This window comes from Sebastes umbrosus, chromosome 11 (assembly GCF_015220745.1).
Source record: "Sebastes umbrosus isolate fSebUmb1 chromosome 11, fSebUmb1.pri, whole genome shotgun sequence".
Lineage (NCBI taxonomy): Eukaryota > Metazoa > Chordata > Actinopteri > Perciformes > Sebastidae > Sebastes > Sebastes umbrosus.
The window spans coordinates 5,416,880-5,438,427 of record NC_051279.1 but is presented as its reverse complement, the minus strand read 5'-3'; the positions used below and the strand labels follow the sequence as shown (position 1 = coordinate 5,438,427).

The following is a 21,548-nucleotide window of genomic DNA, read 5'->3' as shown; positions in this document are numbered from 1 at the left end:
GATTCTGCTTCATCTTCATGTGTTTAGTTGTACTAAAATGCTATGCTGGCTGGTTGCTAAGTGACATTAGGGTTTATATAATGTTTCTACATGTTTTCAGGTACTGTTTTATGTTTCAGAAATATTTTTTTATGTTAGTAATGTGGGATACATGCGGGCAGAGAGATTTCCATAATGTCTACCACCTAAAAAAAAAACAGTGGAGATTCGCGATGCATTTCTTATCAGACGTACAACCTTTCAGTGTTGGTTCAGCATCGCCATCAGAGCATCACAACATCTGTTAGTGGGTCAGCAAGCTGTCCTGCGGGCAGCTGTATTTGGACGTGAGTCAGCAATAATCTCAATCCTCTATCTACAGCCCTTTCAATGCTCCGGCCAAAACCGGCTGCATGGCCCAAAGTCACCGCCGCCCCCCTACATCTGCCCTCCAGCCCTGTGCCTGAGCCCCTCTGTCCTGGGAAATATGGGGGTGGGCGCATGTTCCAGTCAGGGCAGGACGCCAGGGAGCAGCTCCAAGGGTGTTGGAAGGGCATGTAGGGGGAGTGATGGACGGTGGGGGCGGCTTTTTGTCTGGTCAGAATCCTTCTAAAAAAAAAAAAAAAAATCACTTTCTCTGGACTTTAGCAGAAAAACTGCTGAAGCTTTTGAGGGAATTCATTCTCCGTTTTGAATGGGTCTGACAGCCCCAGGGGTCATGGAACCTGATCAACTTATTCAAGACCACGTACTGTAAAGTCATCTCAAGTAAAAACATGACAATCAAAAAGATTGAAGCTATGAGGGGAAGTTTTTCCTTGTAGTTTTTTTCTCTGGCAGCAGTGACATGCAGACAGGCAGCTGAAGCCCCAGTGGTTGCTCTGTCTGGCTCTGAAGTCCAGCAAACATCCAGGCCTGTTTACCAAAACACTGTTTCCTGGCTGCAGGGCATGGATGTGTGTGTGTCTGTGTGTGTGTGTGTGTGTGTGTGTGTGTGTGCGTGTGTGTGAGTGCGTGTGTGTGCGTGTGTGAGGGTGTCTTGCCTCTTTCTAAAGAGGTTAGAGATCCAGAACTTCTTATTTGAAGTGTTTTATGAGCTTCACATGCTAACTCTCGTTAGTGCATAATCTTTGTGCATATAGTGTGTAGCTTTACGTGAATGCGTGACATTGGGCCTCATTCAGGAAGCGACCTACAAACAAAATGTCCTCTTATTTTTGTTTGTATCCACGATTTGTTCTTATTTTGTTAGTACCTGTTGATTTCTGGAATTCATCAATATTTTTGTTCTTACTCATTGAGTGGTTGAGAGCACTCTTACCAAGATAAGAGTCCACTAAATGTTTGTCCAACGCAGGGAAACATAAATTTGAGGAATATAAAAAAAAAAACACATGAATATTATATAACAAAATTTAGATCATTATATGTTTTAGAGTAGTTATAATGAATTTGCACATGGCACAACTCTCAACCTATGATAATTACAAACAATCGGCCACATGCCTCCAACTTATGATCAAGCGGGATTCATTATTCAGCACACCAGGGTAAGAGCAGATTTGGATAGTTAAGAACGGTTGGTGCATCTGGTGTTGACTTCTTTTATTTTTTCTCTTAACAGAAAATTAGGAGAAAATATAAGAGAAATTTAAGAGAATGTTTCTGCAGAAGGCCCCACTGTTCAGGATAAATCTCCTCACTGTCTGCTGCTCCCGAGCAGAATCCACCACAGATTCCTCACAGCTTAAAACACAATTCTGAACGCTGACAAACCATTCCTGTAATTTCTTCACTGCTGAGCATAAACCCCAACACCGCTGCTACTAATCTACATTGACATTTCAGTCATTTAGCTAACGCTCTCACCCACAGCGACAGCACAATAACTGTGAAAAACCCAATACCCGATATTACAAGCAACCAAGAGTAAGGAGTGTAATAATCAGAGCTGCTGTGCCCCGACAGTTCCGCTGCAACCACAGACTGATCACGTAAGAAAAACGAAACAGAGGACATAAAATAAGAACTAAAGAGAGACTTGCTGTGCAAGGCTTTTGTTGCTGTTGTTGTTTTCAGAAAAATTAATGAATAGAAGATCATGGATGCGATTCAGAAGGGAGAAGGAGGATGACCGGGGGGATTTGGGGAAAAGATGAATTTAAGATAAAATGAGATGAAACTTTGTTAATCCTCATGGGAGAGCTAAGTTGCAACAGAAAATGTAAGGATTCATCGTAGAAGAAGAAAAACTAGAATACAAAGTAGGCAATAAACAAAAACATAAAAGATAAGAGCAGTAAAAATAATACAATCAAAAAGTAATGAATTAGAAAGGAAGCAATTAATTGGTTTGTGCAAATGTATGCTGATGATAATTTAAATTCTTAAGTGCGGTGAGAGCATCCACAAATTGTGTCCTGATGAAAAAGTGTTTTCAAGTTAGTGCCAACGGTCTAACATGCCTCTTTCCGTTCCCTCATCCCTGCTGGTGTTTGTTGGAGATAGTTGTTTATCCTCCCTTCAGAAGAAACCATTCGCTGCTCTTTCTTGTCGTACAGTGTGAAAAACAACCTCCACAGCGTGAGATAATTCATCACAGCAAACATGACAGCTTAATTTGGGTTTGTCAAACTTTCTGTTTTATCATTATTTACTGTAATTTTGCCAGAGTGGTGTGGTGCAAGGTGTTACGATACGCCTCACTAACTGTCAATCACTATACAGCCACTTAAAGAAACGGAAAAAATATAATCTTTTAAAAACTTGTTGCTGTACAGTCACCTCACATCCAGGTCTTCTTATCTGAGGCGTCTTTGTTCTCCACGATTGCGTTTATTTCAAGATGAAGTTTTTAATTAAAAAGGTAAATGTTAAAAGAGTGTCACTAACTAGTCATGTTTCCATTATATCAAGTCCTCATACCTAAACGACAGAAAAGGCTATTTTTCAATTCCTTCCAAAACAACCTACTGTTCATAGCCAAATGTAGGGGTGACCCTGAATAGTCGACTATTCGATCTGAGGAGCGTGATTCGACTGCCAATGTCAGGGTGGGAAATGTGGTTATGAAACAAAGGATCATTCCATTTGGGCGATGTGGGGGTGCTGAATGTCTGATTTTACATAGGATTGCTTGGTTTCTCCCAATAAATCATGAAGTTCTGTCGAAGTTAACGCGATAATAACGCATTAACGCAAATTTGTTTTCACGGCACTAATTTCTTTAATGCATTAATGTAACTTGTTAGGTTGTAGCGGTTCAGTTTAAAAGCTGGAGTGAAGATACTGGCATCATATGAAACTAGAAAACTTAAGGTATCCATTGGTACCAACCAATGTCATACTCACGAAGGATGCTAAATAATGCTATAAACTTACGCTAAATGTTGGTGAGGGAAAAACTGGCACAACCATTTTCAAAGGGGTCCATTGACTTCTGACCCACGAGTCTCCACTTTACAGACATGCCCATGATAATCACATGCAGTTTGGGGCAAGTCATAGTCAAGTCAGCACACTGACACACGGACAGCTGTTGTTGTCTGTTGGGCTGCAGTTTGCCATGTTGTGATTTGAGCATATTTTTTTATACTAAATGCAGTACCTGTGAGGGTTTCTGGACAATATCTGTCATTGTTTTGTGTTGTTAATTGATTTCCAATAATAAATATATACATACATTTGCATAAACCAAACATATTTGCCCACTCCCATGTTGATAAGAGTATTAAATACTTGACAAATCTCCCTTTAAGGTACATTTTGAACAGATAAAAATGTATGTGGGATTAATCGTGATTAAATATTTGAATCGACTGACAGCCCTAAAATCATGATATATAGTCTATTTTGGTATAAATAGCCTATCAATAATACGGTTAATAAAAATGAGAAAATAACTTGTGTGCTTTCATTCAATCTCCTTTAGTGTGCATGAATAAATCACCATGTAGTCTAAGTTGCATTATCCAAATTTGTGGGACCATCGGAGTATCATCTTGCTATCTCGATAGCCTCAGAAAGGCTAAATTACAACAACACAAGGCTACTATTTCAAAATCAAAGAATACTAATCAGAGCACTCACATCATTTTTTAATTTCTGAATGATTCTCTAAAATCAGCAGAGGGTGGCGCGTAGAAACATACGTTTGTGGCTTGTGTTTCTCTTTTTTTCAAAGATAAACAAGCTTAAAAAGAGGGTAATCAATGAGCAAAAAAAGAATAAAAAACATTTTTCCACGATCAGTTGACAATAATCAAGACTTGACTAATCAGATTTGACTGTGTGAATTCTTAGTTGGGTACACCCCACAAAAAATGCTTCACTGTTACTTCTATGGTTAAGGTCAAGTTAAAGTGGCAGTAGACAATATATTTTTGCTTCATTGGCAAAAATTTGATAATAACCTTTCAGCATATTGTAATTCAAGTGTTCTGAGAGAAAACTAGACTTCTGCACCTCCTCATGGCTCTGTTTTCAGGGTTTAGAAATTCTAGCCCGTGACGGGATACTTTGACCAATCACAGGTCGTTTCATTGAGTGAGTGTTCCTATTGGCTGTGCTCTGGTCATGTGACCAGAACTTGGTGTTCCAGGTCACAAACTTTCTCATTTTACAGCTAAACCGTGCATTAAAAGATGATTCTGAAAACATTTGATGGGAGAAATAGGCATTAACGTAACATAACATTGATTTATATTTGATAAGTGCTGCCTAGTTTGACCGTTTGGTCAGAGTTCGCGAGTGATTGACAGCCGGCTCTCATAGACGGCAGCTGGACAGCAGACCTCAGATCAGCTTTAACTGCTTGTTTTCTTCCGGTCTGTGAAATCTTGCAGATGCAAATAGGAGCACCGGAGGACATCGGAGGACACAGAGACACATGATTTTTATAATAATAAATTTTTTTTAATCATATTTGCTCCAATCTCGCCTACTTCAGCTTTAAGTTTAGGAAACTAAAATGACTTGGTTTAGGGAAAGATTGTGATCGTGGTTAAAAGACAACCAATGTTGATTGTTGGAAGGAGATTAGATCCAAGGTTAAACACTTGCCCTTGAATACGAAACTCTTTGTCATTAAAATTGGGAAAAGACAATGCAAAACATTGCTGAATTAATCCAAAATGGAACCAGAATATGAAAGTGAAAGGAACAGCAACAGAATTTTAAGCTCAGTAATTGGAGAGCAATAGTTGGCTTCTCTCCTTCTATGTTTATGACTTTTTTTATCAGAGAACCAGATATTTTATAACTCAGTTGCTCATCTTTTACGCTGATGATTCAACCAGGAGTTTCACGCCCACCCAAGCCTTGGAACTGACAGTCACATACAATTCTCTATGCAGAAAATTAACATGATTTATACTTTTGGAGCCGTGGGTGCCTGAAATAAGCCCCAGTACTTTACACCTATTCTGTAAATTCCCATAAAAACAGGAAACTTTAAGGTACCTTTTGCGGGGGGAAAACATGGCAACCAGCCACATTTTAGAAGGTCATATAGTTAAAATGCATGGCACCTTATCTGCCCTCCCTTCCTGCAGATTGTGGCCATTAGTAATCACCTCCCATGCTGTTGTGTAGAACACCTCAGGTTCACTTTCGGCATGCCCAGACATTCAGTCTAGCAGATCTTCGCTGCTGCAAAACTGGACAACAGTAATATTGATTCTGTATGAAAAGGCTACAGCTGAATGGACTGCATCTGTCTTTTAAAAAAAAAAGAAGACATGCTTGCCTTACTCTGGAGAAAAAGACACCATGAGGGGTGAAAGAGGAAGAAAAGAAATTCACAGCTGGAGTGTGAAGAAGTAGAGAGAGGAAGGCAGAAGGAGGCTGAATGGGATAAAACAGGATGTGAGCGAGAGAGAGAGAGATATTGACTGAAAAGGGCAGAGGAGTCTACCATCCTTTGATGGCCTCGGCCGAAAGCGGGGCCCAAGCTTTATCTCCAGCGTCTGTCACCGTGGAGACAGCTGCTCACATCAGCACCAGCCCAGGGGAATCCAAATCTTCACCGGGGGAAAATGAGGGAAGAGAAATAAGAGAAACCCAAAAAAAAAAAAACAGAGCATCGCTTCTCCAGTTCCCTTTCGCTGTCAGACCCAGAAATCAAAAGAAAAAGAAGAAGAAGACAGGGAGGGTGTTTGGGGGGTGGGGGGAATACAGTGAATGGGATTGAAAGCATGACAGCGAGCAGCCATTCATCCGTCGCTCCAAAACGAACAGCTTTTTGCGGAAAAACAAAGCAAAAGTCAAGGTAGAGGAGCTGACTGGTGTACAGCAGCTGTCTTTGTTTAGCATGCACGGTATGTCTGAGGACACAATCACAGTCTCTCTACAGTATTAGCCCCAGTGTGAAAGGCTCAGCCAACAAGGCACTTTACAAGGAGGGGGTGACGCTGCAGGAATCCAGTGCGCAGTGAGGGAGTACACAAAGGTTGTGTACATAGAGCGCTGTCATCTGTAAATGTTAAGACACTGTCACCTGACTGACATGTCTGGTTAAGTGGGTTATAACTTTAAAAACCTTAGACGGCAATTTGTCACCGGCAGCAGCCAACCTTCCCCCCCCCCGTTACAACCTGCTGCGGGAAAGAAGAAGAAAAGAAAACCTGCATTGCAGACAGAATGGATTGGACCGTTTGAAAATTTAAAATGTCAACTGTCAAATTTCCCAGTGTTCAATTTGATTGCAATGGAATAGGGTTACAGTTCAGCAGGCAATGTCTGATGGGATATATTCATCATTATTGGGTAATTGCAAGGAGCTCCCGCATGCACAGGCAGAGAGAGAGAGAGAGAGAGGGATTGAAAGAGAGGGATGGGTTGAGAGGGAGGAGAAGGGTGGAGAGCGTGTGAGGGAGATGGAGAAAGAGGAAAAATAAAGAGGTACGTACTAAAAACCATGAGAGGGGATTTGCTCCGGTGAAATTATTCACAAATGCGTGAAAATGTGACATTAGGAGAGGTATGCTCTATTATTAAAGCTCCACAGCGACAGAGCGCTAAACATGGGTTCAGTTGCTCCCTGACTGTGTCGTCATAGCAATAGATGGGCGGTGGGTGATGGAGGTGGGTGAGAGGTCTGGTGGCAGGGCTCTGCTCCTGATGCAGAAAGAACAGGAGGGAATTCACATTTTCACTCATGTTCACTGACTTCCATGTTAAAATGTTTTTATGTTTTTTACCTATTTGGAGCCATAAGATCCACCAGGTCAAAATTTGAGAATGTTTTGCTTTCAAATCTCAAGTAAGTCAAGTCCTTATTTCTGTGGCTTAAGTCTGACTCAAGTCCAAAGTCTCAGTATCATCCCTGGTAATGGGCAGTGATAGTGACTGTGGCTGAGCAGACAAGTAAAAGAGCAAAAACTCCATTTACAGAAACACCAAAGAATTTAGCGCTTATTGCCGCAAATGGTGCCCAGTCGATAATTGAAAAAAGAAGGTGAGATCTAATTGAGTGTGCAGGTTTGTTCTGAGAAGGTTTCAATTTTAAACAAACAAAGACTAAACTGCTTGTAAACCTTTTTTTACAGTTTGACTTCCACTGAAAAACAATAATATGTCAAGACAATCCCTTTTCATACCCCAGTGAACACCGCGTAATTGGAAACCGCACATTTACAAATGATGTAGCCACTGCACTGCTAAAAACAAATCCCAAAGCAAGCCATTAACAGGTAATTCGCAATTAGTTACCACGTGAACGTTCAGCTCCGGTGGGAGTGATTAGTCCAACACAAGATGTTCAATGGCGAAACAAAGCATGTGACCCATCTGTGGGGCAGACAAGGAAGAGAGGAGGGGAGGGGGTTTAGCAGGTGTCTTCACCCAGGAGGGAGCTCCAGGTAGGTGGGCGAGCAGGCAGGCAGGCATTTGACACCCGTCTAACCACACGAGACCTCAGAGGTTGACAGCCGGTGCTGCACGCTGCATGAAAAGTCATCGTTTCACACAGAGAAGATGGACTGCAGGTGATGCAGCTGCTATTTTTAACCCGAGGCCTCCCTCCAGGACCGAGTGCACTGTTTGAATTGTTGTTCTCACACAAACCTCTCTCCCTCTCCGACACTTGGCCTGCAGAAGTCTCCTTTCATTCAGAGCTTCATTAGAAAATGAGTTATTCACTGCTTAAAAAGAACTGACATCTTCTCGGCGCAACACATTTCAGAAGGACTGAATCGTTTTTTTTAGTGTTGTTTGATTTTCAATGATCAACTGGAGATTTAATTCGTCTCCAAAATTAATTTATATCACTATGAAAAAAAAGCTTTTTATTTCATCCTTTGAAGCTGCCTCTTAACTTGCAGCACACAGGGGCACCTACAGACCTCTCAGTACAGTGAGTAAGGTCTATAGTACAAGTATAATAATTTAGAACGTCAGAAAGGAAAAACAGCAAATGTTTTGCACTTATAACTACACTCCATACACAATACTGTGCTGTCTGTATCTCTGTTTTGTTCCCTGAAGATGTGCCTGGAGCATCAAGCTGGTTGGTTGTGATCTATGTCGCAACCAACAGGGGATACATCCACCTTTTTTGACAGTGCCACCAGGCTTCTGCCATCGTGCCTTTGAATGTTATGACGCTGCGAAAAAGCGAGCGGCGGCTCTCAGCTCGTCGTAATGAATGTTTCACAGAGTGTGTGAAGTTTGTACTTAACGAGTCAGTCGGCCCAGTTTCTGCTCCGCTGTGTGCTGCGACAGCGATATATACGCATAGCGACGGGAGTCAGCGACAGTAGGGTAGAAGTGTTGTGACTATGTTTTGTCTTTTTGGATGGATGACATAAGTTCGGGCTATTGGTTGTGCTGTGAAGTCAAACAGAAAGAAAGCCGGGGTTTAGAGTGATAATGCAGTGATTTTCAAACGGTGTGATTCTGATTCATGAGGGGAAAATACAAGGGTGCTTTCGCTCTAACAAGCCTATGAAGATTCAGGTTAGCAACATTTATTCAGACAGTAAAATGACATGTAATGTGGAAAAGGTGTATTTTTGACAGGGCACAAAAGAGAAGCAGGTGAGGCTCATCGAGCAAACACTCGGAGAGAATAAAGAAGCTTATCTTGGTCTCGGGTTCCCTGTGAATATGAGAGAGGCTTGTATCTTTTGTGTATAAAAACTCTGGCAGCCTGGGCAAACTTTAAAGGGGCACTCCTCCAACTTTATATGTGAAAGTGAATTTACTAGTCACAGGTGGTGTTACACAGCCTGTGGAAACAGTTGTGTCTTCTCTAGCTCTGGAAGGAGCTTTGTCAAGTCTGAGAAAAGTTTCTCATCTTGGGCTTGGAGACTGCACATTTCTTTTTTTTTTATAAATATCATTAATGACAAACTGTATTTTTACCAGGCAGGGAGGGCCTAACGAAAGAGTCTATTGAGATGCATTATGCGAAGTGTAGGATTCAGTGTTTTTGAATCTTGACATATCCCACTGTACGGACTAAAAGTCACAGATTTTGACCGTTCCTTTTTTAAATCTGTCTCTTGCAAATTCCCGAACTTTACGTAAGTACATTATTAAATAGATGGAGTGTCCCTTTAATTATGCATTTTTCATGTGAACAACAATAACACAAGTGAAAATAAAAGGTAAAATGTAGTTGGTTTAATTGACAGTGTGTTTTCAGTAAAATCACATTGAAGGAATATTTATAAAAAAAATGTATTCACTTTTCTGCCGGGACTTAAATGAGAAGATTGACTTTCATATCAGTGTGCTAAATATGAAGCTGGAGACAACAGCTGGTTAGCTTAGCATAGCATAAAGACTGAAAACAGGGGGAAAACGCTAGCCAAGCTCTGTCCATATATAAAAAACAAACAAAAAACAGCACCTATAAAGCTCACTAATTGAAACATTTATTATTCTTTGTTTTAGAGCTGAAGCGATTAATCAATTAATCGATTAGCTGTCAACTATTAAATTAATCGCCTACTATTTTATTTCGATAATCGATTAATCGGTTTGAGTCATTCTTTTTTTTTTTTTAAAGTAAAAATGATCTGATTCCAGCTTCTTAAATGTGAAAATGTTCTGGTTTCTTTACTTTGTGGACAAAACAAGACATTTGAGGAATGAAATCTAAATGTAAAAAAGGGAATTATGCCCCAAACTATATCTTTGAGAGTTGCAAGATAAACATATATCCAGTAAACTATTCCTTGATTTCCTACTAATTTCCCACATGTTGTTCATAATTGATACATTAAACAGCTCAATCTGCATCCAACGAGGGGCATGACAGAAGAATCACTGCAACATACGCACACACACAGGCATGGACGTGCATACAGTGACATGTATGTGCACTCAGAGGGAGGCTTTGCGTGAACTGGGAGCCTTTGACACGCACACCAGCTTGCACGCATGCATCTTTTACCCTCCCACACATCAAGTGTCCGTGTCAAACCAGAGCCCATGCAGAGCACACACAAACACACACACACTGTATATGCACAAAGCCTCTGTAGCACACTGAGGAAAAGGGCGTGTGGGGCTTCTTCCCCTTGTCAACAGGATGAGAAGCAGGGAGGTGGAAGCCGGGGCATTAGTCTCCTCAGGGCTAGCTCTGGGATTTCCTCCAGAGGACAGAATAGGAAAATACAACACCATATAAATAGATTCTCCCTGCTCCAAATACAGATACGGCCTCAGCAGGGAGGGCTGTAACATTAACAAAGCTTCTTGATGCAGTGTAATTTGTTGATGGGGGGTTATTTTTGTATTATAGATTTGACGCCGGGGCCTGTGAATAGCACCCTGTTTGTGGATGTTTTATGGCTGTAATTGTTTTAATTTAGGGTTGTTTGTGAATGCGTGTTTGTGTGCATGTGTGTGTGTGTGAATGCATGGGTACCCTCATGTGTCGAGAGCAGGCTGGCTGGCTGAAAGGCTGAAACTCATTGTCCTCTCCCCCCCACTGTGGTGCCTGCAGGGTGGAAAGGAGCCAGTCTGTCTGCCCACCGTACAAACTACAGCTGGAAGAGTGTCTGTCTGCCGAGCAGGTGCCCACCCCAGAGCTCATCCAGGGCTACGTCAAGAAGGTAGGGCTGCTTTACAAATGCCAAGCTGAAGGGTTTTGTCACTTTGTGCCCAGCTGGAATGAGGGATGCAGGAAGGAAGGGAGCGAGAGGGATGGATGTAGTAGCTTGTATTCCAAGTACATGGCTAGATGCATATTCTAACATCAAATACTCCCACAAAATGACGTTCCCAATAGGGCTGTCATATGATTAAAATATTTAATCACGATTCATTGCATGATTGTCCATAGTTAATTGTGATTAATCGTAAATTAATTTTTTTATTTGTTCAAAATGTACCTTAAAGGGAGATTTGTCAAGTATTTAAGACTCTTATCAAGATGGGTGTGGGCAAATATGCTTGTTTTATACAAACATATGTGTATATATATATTACTGATATTAATGAACAACACAAAACAACGACAGATATTGTCCAGAAACCCTCACAGGTACTGCATTTAGCATAAAAAATATGATCAAATCATAACATGGCAAGCTGCAGCCCAACAGGCAACAACAGCTGTCAGTGTGTCAGTGTGCTGACTTGACTATGACTTGCCCCAAACTGCATGTGATTATCATAAAGTGGGCATGTCTGTAAAGGGGAGACTCGTGGGTACCCATAGAACCCATTTTCATTCACATACCTTGAGGTCAGAGGTAAAGGGACCCCTTTGAAAATGGCCATTGCAGTTTTTCCTCACCATTTTGACTAAGATTGGAGCGTTATTTAGCCTCCTTCGCGATGAGCTAGTATGACTTGGTTGGTGCTGATGGATTCCTTGAGTTTTCATATGATGCCAGTATCTTCACTCTAGCTTTAAAACTGAACCCGCTGCAACCTAAAAAACACAAGTTGCATTAATGAGTTAAAGAAATGAGTGGCGTTAAAACAAATGTGTGTTAAAGGGGTTATTATTGCATTAACTTTGATGGCCCTAGTTCCAATACAACTAAACTGCATTCTCAATTAAGTTTCAAGGGAATCGTATTTTCTACCGGATTATGGTCACAGTTTTAAACACGTTGTTAACATTGTAAATTAAAAAAACAAAACAACACTACTTAGTTAGGTTTAGGCAACAAAACTACTGGGTTAGGTTTAGTAAAAAAACATCATGGTTTGGATTAAAATGACTACGACATTGAAACAAACCAGAAACACTACAACCGCTTTCCAAAGCCATAGTCCATTTGGCTAGTCTAATCAGAGTGAAATTGATACTTTTGGTTAGTTTTTCCAGTTAGTCTGGTTCGGTTTCACAGTGCACACTTTAAAGCAGACCAAATTTTAAAAATGATTTGCTGATGGGCGTGTACGAAGGAGCAAATTTATTTTTTTGTGTCACGAGAGCTGCTACTTCTATGCAGGGAATCACAGACTTTGATATATTGCTGTCAAAGTTTTTAACTTAAAATAATCGACTAGTGATTATCAAAACGTCACTATTTTTGTGGACTTTATTTAGCATATTCTGTATGTTCTCTTTGGTCCAGAGGTCAAGCAAACATCGGACTTCTGCAGAAGTCCAGGTCAGTCCTCTCCCACTCATATTTACCTGTCATTTACCTGTGTCCATCTCAACAAATGCCCTCGCAGGCAGCCTTTGTTTTGGTTTGCTTGGAAACCACTCTGGTGCGGACAAGAGTATGATTAGGTCAAGTCAATTGTATTTGTTGTAGTCCAATATCACAAATCAGCCTCAGGGGTCTTTACATTCTGTACAGGATACGACATCCTCTGTCCTTTACAGCGGATAAGGAAAAACTCCCCCCTCAAAAAACGTTTTAACAGGGCAAAAAAATGGAAGAAACCTCAGGCAGAGCAACAGAGGAGGGATCCCTCGACAGACGTGCAATAGATGTCGTGTGTACAGAGTAGGGATGTCACGAGAACCGGTACTTCGGTACCAAGTCGATGCCAAAATTCTAAAAACGTGACTGTACTCTTTTTCTACAGTACCAAAGGTACCGTACGATGTCTGTAACCAGGGTCCGAAATTAACAAGCGCCAAATGCGGGTGGATTTCCCGCTTGGCGAGTAACTCTCTGAAGGCTTCTGTCCTCTGCTCTCTGTGTGTCGGAGTTTGACACACACACACACACACACACACACACACTCACACAACAGCACCATGCAGCAGCGTGGAGATGTTGGGTTTGTTTACTTTTTCAGAGATCCTTTATTGATTTGTTTGAGATGAGGATTCACTCGTGGGGGGAAAAAACTGAACTGAACTGAATTTCTGAATCTTTTGTTGTTTATTGCTAAATCGCTGAAAAGCGGTGCTTTTTTTATTGTCATCAAAATAAAATAAAAATGAATATGTAATGGTCTAATGGTCTGTCACCATGTCAGTGAATTTAAACTACTGCTTGCAATCTGAGGATATATTATAGAGAGAGAGAGTGTGTGTGTGCGTGTACAGCCTCTGCTGTTTTCTTACAGTCATTGAGCTATAACTGTGGAATAAAGTCTCAAAATTTTCCTTTTTTCTTTTTCTTTTTTACCGCGGTATCGAATGGGTATCGAGAACCGTGGAAATTCACTGGTATTGGTATCGACTACTAGATTTCTGGTATCGTGACATCCCAAGTACAGAGCAACAACATAATGACTGCTGCGTTATCCGCAGACTTACAAACAAATTTGTGATACGTCAAAGACACGTAATCCGCATCAAAATATGTTTCCTTCCAAACATAATTGAGCATGCAGTTTAGTTGTATGGGTAGGACATTTTAAGGAGACAGGGCTCAGAGGACATACAGTAGATCCGTACAGTAGCACATGTCTACTTTGTTCAGAATGTCACCCTGTCTGCAGGTTCAGAGAAACACAATGTCTGTATGTTTACAAGTTGTATTTTAGTGAATCAACCACATGGCTAAACCTGCTGGCAAGCACGCTGCTGTCAGGCTGAGGGCTTTTAACTGCAGCCTGTCACAGATCGCTCGGAGGCAGTTGCCAATGCAGTACACGGTGTTGTAGGAGCGACGATGAAAACGTTTTTTTTAAACGTAATTGCTGCTTCAAAAGATAACAAAGAAAACATAGGGGTGGTGATGACTTGTGTGTATTTCAGGAGTTGTCAGGTATGAATTAGTGGAAACTTTACAACTTTGATTGTGTTGCAACTCCTCTAATACGAGCCATGTCGACAGGCTTCGGCTACTGCTACTGGAAATGTGCTTGTAGTAGATTATTACAGCCAGGTTGCACTTAAATGGCGTATGAATGACACAGTAATTGTCATTTTGTGTGCAAAAAAAAAAAAATCTTGTTTTTGGCGTGTCATTTGAGTTACGTTTCGATACGTTTTGTACTTGGTTTACATACTTATTTCAAGCCCAACCATGATATTTTTACTAAACTTAAAGCGGCAGTAGGCAGTATGTTTTTGGCATCATTGGGCAAATTTTCCATAATAACCTTTCAGCATATTGTAATTCAAGTGTTCTGAGAGAAAACTAGACTTCTGCACCTCCTCATGGCTCTGTTTTCAGGCTTTAAAAACTCCCGTGACGGGAGACTTCGACCAATGACAGGTTATTTCATTGAGAGAGCGTTCCTATTGGCTGTGCTCCGGTCATGTGACCGGAAGTTGGCGTTCCTTCACCAGATTTCACAATGGCGGTGGCTTCACAAACTTTCTCATTTCATAGCTAAACCGTGCACTACAAGATGATTCTGAAAACATTTGAGGCGAGAAATAGTAATTAACGTAACATAATATTGATTCATATTTGATCAGCGCTGCCTAGTTTGACCGTTTGGTCGGAGTTCGCGAGTGATTGACAGCCGGCTCTCATAGACAGCAGACGGACAGCAGACCTCAGATCAGCTCTTACTGTTTGTTTTCCTCTGGTCTGTAAAATCTTGCAGATGCTGTTAGGAGCACCGGAGGACACAGAGGCATATGATTTTTTTCAGGTTACCTGTTTCATGCACCACTGTCATGATATAGCGACCGTTTTATAGAAATAACTCTTTTTAATCATATTTGCTCCAATCTCGCCTACTTCAGCTTTAAGTGCAGCCGTTATCATAATTTATATTTTTGTTTTGTTTTTTGTTCATTTGTGACAAAAAGACGCGAAAAGGCTAAAATGCGTTCTCATGACATGCAGAATGTCCTAGTAATGTCGTGCTGTTTATACGTCTTCCCATGAGATCAGGTTGATTACTATTAACCTCAGCATCTAAGATGTTCTGAGCAGTTTCAGCCTGGTTCAAAGTGACCAACAGAGTTAAACTTTGATTAGTTTTGCCGTGCTGCAGTTTGTCCTGTCAAATTCAGTCAGTACGTAATATACTAAAAGATGCGTTCAAGGCTAATGTTCATTTGCAAACCAAATAGCTTAACATTTCTGTATTTTCTATAAAGGAGATAAAAGCAGCGAACAGGAGCAAGAATCACATTATTCACTGATCTGATAATGAATTGGCTCTGTAGCGCATGTCACTGTTATGAATGCACTGCTGTAGAAAGCCTGTTTGAAATGGCACTTCAGATGATATATGGGAACACACCCTTCTCTCTTGTGAGCTGGTTATGCTGCGTCATCATGATTCAAACGCCCCCTGCCTAATCTGTATATTACCGAGCGCGATGTCGGCCTTTGAAGCCTCGCTTCTGAACCTTTCTGTACATTTTGCCCTTCGATTAGTCATGCAACCGCGGTCCTGTAGGACCTCATTACTGTTGGTTATCATTTCAATCTACTGAGCTGCTGCAGGCTTGCTGGAGGAGGAGGAGGAGGCCATGCTAGAAATCTATTAAAAGGGAAGTGGACATGGATGAGTGGTAGAGGAGTGAGTGGAGAAGTCCATTCCCTTCAGCCTCTCTCTGTTTCCTCCTGTTTTTCCTCTTCATCTTCTTTTTTTCCCCTCTCATTTTCTTCCCTTTCTCTTCCTCGCCATCTCAATCTCTGTCGTTATCCCTCGGCCTCTCTTTCCGTCATCTCTCTGCCCTGCTCCATCTCTCTCTCCGGGGTTTTCATCTTGACCTTCAGACACCTCCTCCTGGTGCCACTTTAATAACTTACGGGGGAAATAGGAAATGTGGTCTCAAGTCAAAATTGAAATGGGTTTTTCACTGCAGGCTGTTGATATTCTGGTGGCAGAATAAGGGAAGCTGCTTCCAGAATATTTTTCATCAAGTCTGTGCTCGGCGTCATTTCGCTTAATGAAGAGAAATGATGCGACGCAAAGTTTGGTTTTTGACCTCGAAACCTCATTTCCTTGACCTGAGGTTGATCCATCTAAGCCAGTGCAACATCTGTTCATTTAGATTAAGAAGTTTACACAAATGCTAATTTTATGCATTATAGTAGATCCCAATAGTGTTTACATTATGGGACTCTTGAAGGGCTGAAACAAACAATTATTCCCATATTCAATTAGCCATATATCATCCAGTTTACCCCTTTTGTTTCCCTTTAGCTTATATCTTCAAGGTTATAAAATGAAAAGTCTTACTCCACACTGTCCGACAGTATACATAATACATGTTATGTATTGTCTTGTTTCGTCTTTTAGGTGAAGCTATATGATGTTTTAGCTGAGGGAAATCACACTATATATAAGAAGTGGACGGAGTCACCGTGACGTCACCCATTGTTTTGAGTACTACCGTTTTGAAGCCTCGAGTTCGGCATTTTGGCCATCACCATTTGTTTTTTTCTGGAACCAGAAGTGATACGAGAGGGTGGAGCTAAGTACAACTGAACGCTGAATAAGCAGTTTTTGGTAGGGATGCACCGATACCAATACAGGATCGTATATCGGGCCGATACTGACTCAAATAGCTGGATCGGGTATTGGTGACAATGGAGCCGATCTATTCAATTCAATTCTGTTTTTTATGCCATATACATTATATACTGATATTTTAATTCCTGTTTAAGTTTTGAGCAATTTGTTGCTGCATTAAAAGGGTTTACAATTGAATTGTAATCACTGGTAATTTCGAAGATTTTTTTATTAAGTTGCTGGTGTGCGATTTATTATTTTATTAATAAATATCAATTCAATAAATTCATATCTACGTAATTATTTGTTACATTTTGTTCCACAAAGTTAAGAGAGTGATGTTTAAGTCAGGCCTGATGTTGTCTTATACATAAAAGAATGATCCCAGTCACTTCCACACAGTGAGGCATACAGCTTATTAATTAAACACTGGTATCGGATTGGTACTCTGTATCTGCCGATAACCAAAGCCCAGGTATTGCTATCGGTATCGAGAATGATAAAGTCAGATCGATGCATCCATAATTTATAGGCGACCGAAATGTTACAACTAACTTTCACAAACTGAAAACACACTGTGAAAGGGTTAAAGTTCTAAAATGAAAACACGGACAACTCCCAGACCGGACAACGCCGTGGTAATGACCCGTCAATCACAAGGTAGCCCCGCCCTAAAGCATCCCCTGCTTTATGGTCTATTTGACTCTAAATGGGACCATAATTTACTAAATGAATGAATAAGAAGACTTGAAACTAATGATTGAGACCATAAACTCATGTTTACAATGTTTACTGAGGTAATAAATCAAGTGAGAAGTAGGCTTATTTTCTCATAGACTTCTATACAATCAGACTTCTATTTGCAACCAGGAGTCGCCCCCTGCTGGCTATTAGAAGGAATGCAAGTTTAAGGCACTTCAGCATTGGCTTCGCTTTTCAGCCCCGGAGGTTGCCACCTGAGGGAAATACGCAAACCCAAGACAAACTGTGTTTTTATGGCCGCTTCATTACATCAAATGGACTAGGGCTGGGCATATGGACAAAATCTTCTATCAAGATATAGGTAATTTCATATCTCGATAACAATATATGTCACGATATAGCATGTTTTCTGGTTATTCAATAAATAAATAGTCTATATGAAATAACCACACAGTAAAGCTTATACTCCTATGTGAATTAAATACTTGACAAATGAAAAGTACGGAGTAGTTTTTCATTATAAGGATTTGAGTGCAAAAAAGTTTTAAGTGAAATTATAGAAAAAAAATAAATAAATATAGGCCTAGCCTATATTGAGATAGAAACGATATAGAAAAAATATATACAATAAACATTTTTATATTGTTTTGACAATATATATCGTCATATTGCCCAGCCCTAAAATGGACATACTTATAATTTACAATGATACAAAACACAGATAACGGTATATGTTCGCATTGAAGAAGCTGGAAACAGCAAATGTTTAAAACTTTTGCTAAATAAATGATTTAAATGTCTGATCAATTACCAAAGTTGTTGTCTGTTCATTTTCTGTCGGTCAGCTAATCAATGAATCAACTCTGACAACTGTATTTATCCAGCTAGTTATTTACTGATATACATTGAATTCTTTTGAAAGACAAATCAGTGCTATATTTGACTTGACATATTTTGTGATTTATTTTGTCACTTACACTGTGTGTTCACTTACAGTATATTTGTGGTTGATCTGCTGTCTGTGTCGTGATGTTGGGAGTGTGGATCTAATCTGAATGGTTCTACTTTGTCAAACACAGGATTTTATAAAATTATAATGATAATGGTACTAAAAATAAATTCAATCATTACAGCACACTATTCGAGTCTACTTTGAGATCAACTGCACCGACATTGAACAGCCAAAGCCATTCATCTCTCGCTCTCGCTCTCTGACTGCATTACCATTAAATGAGATACAACAGTTCCCTTTTATCTCAGCAATTCCATTTCAACATATTGGTATGGGGGAATATGATGTGGAAGCACCCAGAGAGCGTTCACTGATATTAAACAATATGGCTGGAAACAATGTGACTGTTTTCCAATTTAATTTCATAGTGAATAACCTGCGATTTGATTTGATTTCTATTCTCTTCCCTCACTGTGGCTCCAGATAGAGACGGGCACCGCCTTTGCTTGGGGGGGTGGTGGTGGTTGGTGGAGGGGGGGGCACAAATGGAGAATGGCATCATTAACATTCTCTGACAGCTAAAGTTTCAATCTCGCTCCTTGGCAGAATCCCAATATTGACATAAAATGCCAGATGACAATGAAAACAGAAAAAATGGAGCGCTGGATTTGTGATGTGGCCCGTGCCTGACTCGGGTTGTGGCCGCTCCAATCTAATCAACAACTGAGTGATTGGAGAAGCTGCTGGGACAAAAAAGAAACGGAGGGGGGGTAGAAACAACAAAGATCCAACAGATGCAGAGATCTCCATGAAAAGGATTGTGGGGAAAAACAATTCCATTTCAAGATAATTGATCTGAAAACTAATTCTGAAAGTTTGGATTCAGGTTGAGATCTCTTGGGAAATAACTTGTTGTATATGTTCTGCTTCATAGGTTGGTCTTATTTTGCATCCTGAATTTACTTTTTTTGGCATTTTGCTGATGCTCCAAACCCAAATATATTAAGTGCAACAGCAGCTTCACACCCGAGATCTCTAGGGTAATTCAAAATTGCAAGTTACGTGAATGTGTTAAAGAAATTAGTGGCATTAAAATGAAATTACGTTAACACATTATTATCACGTTAACTTTGACAGCCCTAGTTTTATCACTGATTAGTCTGCCAATCACTTTCTTGATTATTCAATAAATCGTTTAGTCTGCAAATTGTAGAAGAAATAGTGGAAAAAATGCCCATTACAATTTCTCAAAGCATCCGGTAACATCTTCAAATAGCTTGTTTTGTCCAAGCAATAGTAATACAAAAATAATCAGTTTACTATCATTTATGTTAAAGAAAAGCAGCAAATTATCACATTTGAGACGCTGGAAGCAGAGAATGATTGGCATTTTTGCTTAATGGAATACTTCACCCACAAAATGACCATTTGTATATCAATGACTCACCCCATGTTACCTTGAATTCTTAAAGAAAACTTTTCTCTCGCATGCCTCCACGGTGAACGGAGAATCATATAACTGAAGTAGATGGGGGCCGTGTTTAACAACAGTGAAACTATATCAAAACATCCGTTAACTCACTTACAACTCGTGCTGAGGTTTCGTGGTCCAAAATTAACACCAGCCAAGCTTCAAATGTGGGTAGATTTTCCGTTTGGCGAGTAAATCTTGGAAGGTTCGGAAGAAACAAATCACAAACAGGCAATTTATTATTTTGGACGGGAAAAAGTAAGCATGTCCGGTGGATTTTTTACCAGTCCCCTTGGCCGGTGAGTCAAAAAGTTAATTTCGGACACTGAGAATAATCTAATGTCTCATTTATCAGTCGTATGCTCACTACTTCCCAGACACACGCAGCTTCTAAAACCTTACTATTTAAAACACTCACAGGTAGTGTGCCTGCACAAGCATGAGACTGTTTATGCGTTAGTGTTTTAAATAGTAAGGTTTTAGAGAAGATGTATGCGTTTGGGAAGAAGTGAGCATACGACTGGATAAATGAGACTTGGATTATACTGCACGAGCTGCGTGAGAGTTTGTCAGCGTATGTTTTGATAGAGTTTTGCTGTTGTTAAACGCAGCCCCCATTTATTTCAATTCATCAACTCTCTTCTCCGTTTATTGATTGTTCATTTACCATGGAGAAATGTGAGAAAAACAAATGGTAATTTTGTTGGTGAAGTATTCCTTTAAATCAAAATAGTTGCCAATTCATTTTCTTTCAATTGACTACTTGTTTTAGCTCTAATCAAATCAAAATACGTAAAGGCAAAGTAGCAGTCTCATCACTTAAATTTGTAAAATTTGTTGTTATCATTCTAATTTTTTTTTTTTTATGTTCATGCTCTCAACAGCAGATCCAGGATGCTGCTGACCAGGGCGTGATGTTCGTGGGATTTGTCCAGGAACCCTATGGAGCCCCATGCACCAGGATCCGACAACCAGACACCCCCTCCCTTTCCCTGCATTCCAGCCCCAGCTCTGTGCTCGGTTCCCTGGGCAGCTGCAGCCCCTCGAACCCCTCGAGCCCCACAAACCACGCAGCACTCGGAGCTCAGGCTGACGCGGTGCACAAAGACGGGAATGAGGAGGCCGGGGAAGGAGCGCCGGACGAGGAGAAGAATCAAAGTGAGAACACTGGGAACCATTCAGGGAGCGGGGTGGAGGATAGTCAGGGCGCGGTCTCGCCTGTGGCGTCTCCAATACCAGAGGGAGATCTGGAGCACAGTGAGGAGCTGACGGAGGAGCTGACGGAGGAGGAGTCGCCGTGCCACAATAACAACAAAGACAGTGACAGAGATGCAAAGGAGAGGCCTAGATACCGCCTGCGGAGGGGCGACGGTGAGTGGTCTCTATGGTTGCCGTCATAAACTCAAACAAAGGAAACTGATGTGATAAGCAAAAAAACACATGCAAATTAGGGCTGTAAAGTTCTTACATGCTGAGAGAAATGAATGAATCTGGGGGAAAAGAGTGGAGACAAAGTAATTGCAACAGTAGGTGAATAACGTAGTGAGGTATGTGTTGACACATTCTTTTGAACCAATTTGTTTTGGATGATTCCTGTTCAGGTTAATGGAAATGGAAACATCCCGTGTGCTGCAGTTACACTGA

The 21,548-nt window shown here is 40.6% G+C and overlaps 2 protein-coding genes across 6 annotated transcripts in view; one reads left to right on the top strand and one right to left on the bottom strand.

The window, feature by feature from the left end:
* The window catches only part of LOC119496646 (cysteine-rich venom protein), a 146,835-nt gene that overhangs the window by 71,329 nt on the left and 53,958 nt on the right, over positions 1 to 21,548 (bottom strand). The window lies entirely within an intron of this gene.
* The window catches only part of LOC119496645 (raftlin-like), a 128,881-nt gene that overhangs the window by 56,631 nt on the left and 50,702 nt on the right, over positions 1 to 21,548 (top strand). For both annotated transcript variants that reach the window (XR_005208756.1, XM_037784099.1), the window contains exons 4-5: positions 10,934 to 11,042; positions 20,789 to 21,275. Coding sequence is in view for 1 of the 2 variants with exons in the window: in XM_037784099.1 (XP_037640027.1) it covers positions 10,934 to 11,042; positions 20,789 to 21,275 (596 nt within the window). In the remaining variant the exon portion in view is untranslated. The remainder of the gene's footprint in view (positions 1 to 10,933; positions 11,043 to 20,788; positions 21,276 to 21,548) is intronic.